The following is a 4024-nucleotide window of genomic DNA, read 5'->3' as shown; positions in this document are numbered from 1 at the left end:
AGGAGGCAAATCGATTACTTTTGCCTTCAAGCTCATTTTCTCATTCGGTACCACTCTCTTTTAGTAGATATTTACAAATCAAATAAAGGATAACTTAATATAAAGAGAAAAAGAAAGTCCATCCTAATCCATATGGGACTTTTATCTTTCACATAAGACAAAGAAGCATGAGGAAAAAAAAGGACTCACAAAAAATTCTTTAACTATGCAATACCAAACATTGATAATAATATCAACATGTGTGACCATCTCATTTGTGATAACTTTCATTGATTGGGGATCAGATCTTGAATGAGACAAATGAGAGAGAAGAGCTAAGAGTTCATAGAGAGAAAATCTACAATTGTATATTGATCACTGTGTGTTCAGTATAAATTATCTATACAGCTGGATACTGATACACATAAATGTATGCCTAACTACGTATACTAATCGACTAACTCCTATACTAATACAATAACTGATTTAGTTTTAGTAGGACCTACTAGCCTAGACTTAGACCAGTTGATTAATACTCAACACTCCCCCTTAAGTTGATGGCCGGTACACGTTCTTCACTCCTAGTTGATTCAAAAGATAGTCACGAGTCTTTCAAATACTCTTTGTAAGTAGATCTGCTAAATGCTCTTTGGTGGAAACATGATCTGTTTTTATCAATCCTTGTACAATCTTTTTTCTTGCAAATGACAATCTATATCAATGTGCTTCATCTTTTCATGGAAGATTGGATTAGCTACAATCTGAATAGCATCTTTGCTGTCATATAGCAGCCTAATAAGTAACTCCAGTTCTACCCCAATTCCTTGACAGTCCTATAAGCCAAGTGACTTTCAGCAGTACATGAAGTAATGCTTCTGAACTCTTCTTGAGCTAAGCTTCTAGAAATAGTTTCTTATTTCTTTGACTTACAAGACATCAAAACATTGCTAAACTTCACTATATATCTAGTGATTGATCACTTTGTTTGCAACCATACTCTCCAGTCAGAATCACAATAAGCAACCATATTATTTGAACTGTCAGCATACATAAACAATCCCAATCTTGGTTCAGCTTTATAATCCTGATTGCTTCTTCCCTATAAGAAGCCTTTGGGCAATGCATGAATTGACTAAGAACTTGAACTACAAGAAAAAAGTCAAGTCTAGTGATAATGAGATACAATAGCCTACCCACCAGTCTTTAGTAGGTACTGGGATCCTTTAATGTTTTATCTGTAGAGTCATTCTTCAGCCAATTGTCAAACTTCACAGATGTCAGTTTTTGATTCATTTCAACTGGAGTTTCGGCAGGATTTGCTCCACTTAAACAAGACTTAGATATTAGCTCTATAGTATATCTCCTTTGGCACATTACAATTCCCTCTTTAGTCTTAGCAAGCTTTATGCCTTAGAAAAACTTAAGCTCACCTAGGCCATTCATCTTGAACTGGTTCTGAAAGTCTTCTCTTTCTCGCTTCAATTGTTTACGATTGTTACCTGTGACCAACAGATCATCCACATACAGTAAATCATAATCATGCCATCCCCGCTCTTTTAGTGAACAAGGAATAGTTAAAGTGACTTTGCTGAAATTCCATTTGAACTAGAGCCTTAGTGAGCTTCATGTTCCATTTCCTTGGGGCCTGTTTAAGACCATACAATAAAGTTTTAAGCTTGCAGACCTTCTTAGACTCCCTCTGTCTAGCAAACTCTTCTAGAATTTTAAGATAGACCTTTTCCGGTAGATCTCCAATAAGGAAGGCATTGTGAATATCCATCTAATATACTAACAAATGCCTTGAAGCTGCAAGAGTAATCACAGATCTGACAGTTACCATTTTAGCCACATGAGAGAATGTCTCTATATAGTCCAACCCCTCGTTTTGACTGAACCCCTTAGCTATAAGTTTAGCCTTGTACCTTTCAACCTCCCCTGATGTCGTATACTTGATATTGAATATTCACTTGCAACCAATATGATATTTTCCAAGAGATAAGTCCACTGTGATCCAAGTGTGATTATCTTCTAAAGCTACAATCTCCAGTTATATAGCCTCCACCCACTTAGGATCTGCTAATGCTTCCCTAAATGTTCTAGGTTCTGAAATAGCAAAGTAAATTGACATTGCCATATGATATGGGCTTGTCACATTGTTGTATGAGACATATGAGGACATGGGATAGGCACAAGCATGTCCAATAGAAGGAGTAAAAATCCTTCAACCATACAGGAGGTCTGATCTTTCTAGAAGACTTCCTGAGACCCTGATCATGTGCTGCAGGTGGTTTTTCTGTAGCAGAAACATCTGGAACCTTATTAGTTCTTGCATCCTCATGATACATGTTAGAGGAGGAAGTAGAAGTTGGATTCCCCTGAATGAAACTGTTAGTAGGTTTATCTAACTCAGATTGTTCTCTAGTGGCCCTAAGGATCAATGTTGCATGTGATAGAAGATCCATAACTGGAAATGCAGAGGAACCTACAGACTTCAAATGTTTGAAAGGGAAAATATCTTCCTAAAACACCACATTTCTGCTCATTAGAAATATCTTGGAGTGAATCTCATACAACTTGTAACCCTTTTGTGTGAAAGAATATATCATGAGAACAACTAGTATTGCTTTGGAGGAGAACTTATCAAGTACCTTTGGAGTTGTAGTATAGCACAAACATCCAAACACTTTGAGATGTGTAATGGATGGAGCATGCAAATAAAATCTCTCAAAGGGTGACTTGAATCCAATGACTCTGGAGGGCAGTCTTTTGAGAATATAGACATCAGTAGACACACATTCACCCCAGAAACTTAACGGTATAGCTGCTTGAAACCTGAGTGCTCTGACCATCTCCAGAATAGTTCTATGCTTTCTCGCTGCCACTCTATTTTTTTGGGGAGTGTAGACACATGTACTTTTCTATATAAGACCAAGTGTAGATAGTAGCTTCTTGAAGTCACTGCTAAAGAACTCACAACCATTATCAGTCCTAAATATTTTCATAGAAGTAGAAAACGCATTTTGAACCTTTGTAAAGAAATCTTAAGTACTACTACAGTATCATACTTAGACATAATAAGACAAATTCAAGTGAACTTTGTATAGTCATCCACTATAGTTACAAAATATCATTCACTGTCATATGTAGGTACTCTATATGGTCCCAAATATCACAATGAATTAGATCAAAAGCACACTTAGACATGCTAGTACTTAACTGAAACGGTAACTTGGTCTATTTTACTAAGGGACAAACAATACGATGATGATATTATTCAACTTTTAGCTCTCTAAGAGAATTGTGTTTCATAGGTGCATGACCTAACCTCCTGTGCCACAAAGAACTAGTATCATACAAAAGAAAATGACTACCTTTATTCACATACTATGTGTTATCACACTTATTTGTCAGATGTTATAGAATGTGTCCCTGCGATGAATGAACCTACCTCTCCTATAGCATATATAGTCCATGCTTCTCTCTACTGATCCCCTTCACTTGTTCATTGAAGAGATCTTGGAAGATGTAGAAGTGAGGAAAGAACACCATTAAGCACTTTAATTCCTTTGTAAGTTTAGATAATGACAGTAAGTTGAACTTAAAGTCAAGGATAAACATCACATTAGAGATATCCTGATCCTTAAACACAAAAGCCAGGCCAGTGTGTGAAACTGACATTATACCACCTGTGGGTAACTGAACTTTACTTCTCTGATATTCACGTATTAGTCTGTAAGATTTTAACATCTGTAAATTAGATGCCATATGATTTGGTGCTTCTGTATCCACAATCCACCTTTTATTAGTACAAGTTGACATGAATGCTTTCAAAGCTCCTGCAATAGATTATCCTTCATCAGGTCCCTTGCTTAGCATCTGAAGAATTTGCTGGTACTATTTAGATGTGAAGAAGGAAGCATGTTGAGCTAAAGGTATATCAATTGAATACGAGGATCCTCTTCCCTGATGTTGGGAGTGTTGTTGCCCTCCTCTATTTGCATTGACAGTCACACTAGCACCTGCTACTGCATTAGGGGTCATCCAG

The 4024-nt window shown here is 36.7% G+C and overlaps 1 protein-coding gene across 1 annotated transcript; it reads right to left on the bottom strand.

The window, feature by feature from the left end:
• Nucleotides 1-653: 653 nt before the first annotated feature.
• Nucleotides 654-2828, bottom strand: LOC138900138 (uncharacterized). Its single transcript, XM_070186847.1, has 6 exons — nt 2628-2828; nt 2206-2498; nt 1715-1785; nt 1410-1478; nt 1018-1124; nt 654-812 (listed from the first exon to the last, which is right to left on the bottom strand). The coding sequence occupies exons 1-6, from the start codon at nt 2826-2828 to the stop codon at nt 654-656; spliced, it is 900 nt and encodes a 299-aa protein (XP_070042948.1).
• Nucleotides 2829-4024: the final 1196 nt, after the last annotated feature.

Source organism: Nicotiana tomentosiformis, chromosome 10, assembly GCF_000390325.3.
Source record: "Nicotiana tomentosiformis chromosome 10, ASM39032v3, whole genome shotgun sequence".
NCBI lineage: Eukaryota > Viridiplantae > Streptophyta > Magnoliopsida > Solanales > Solanaceae > Nicotiana > Nicotiana tomentosiformis.
This window is presented reverse-complemented; position numbering and strand designations above follow the sequence as displayed.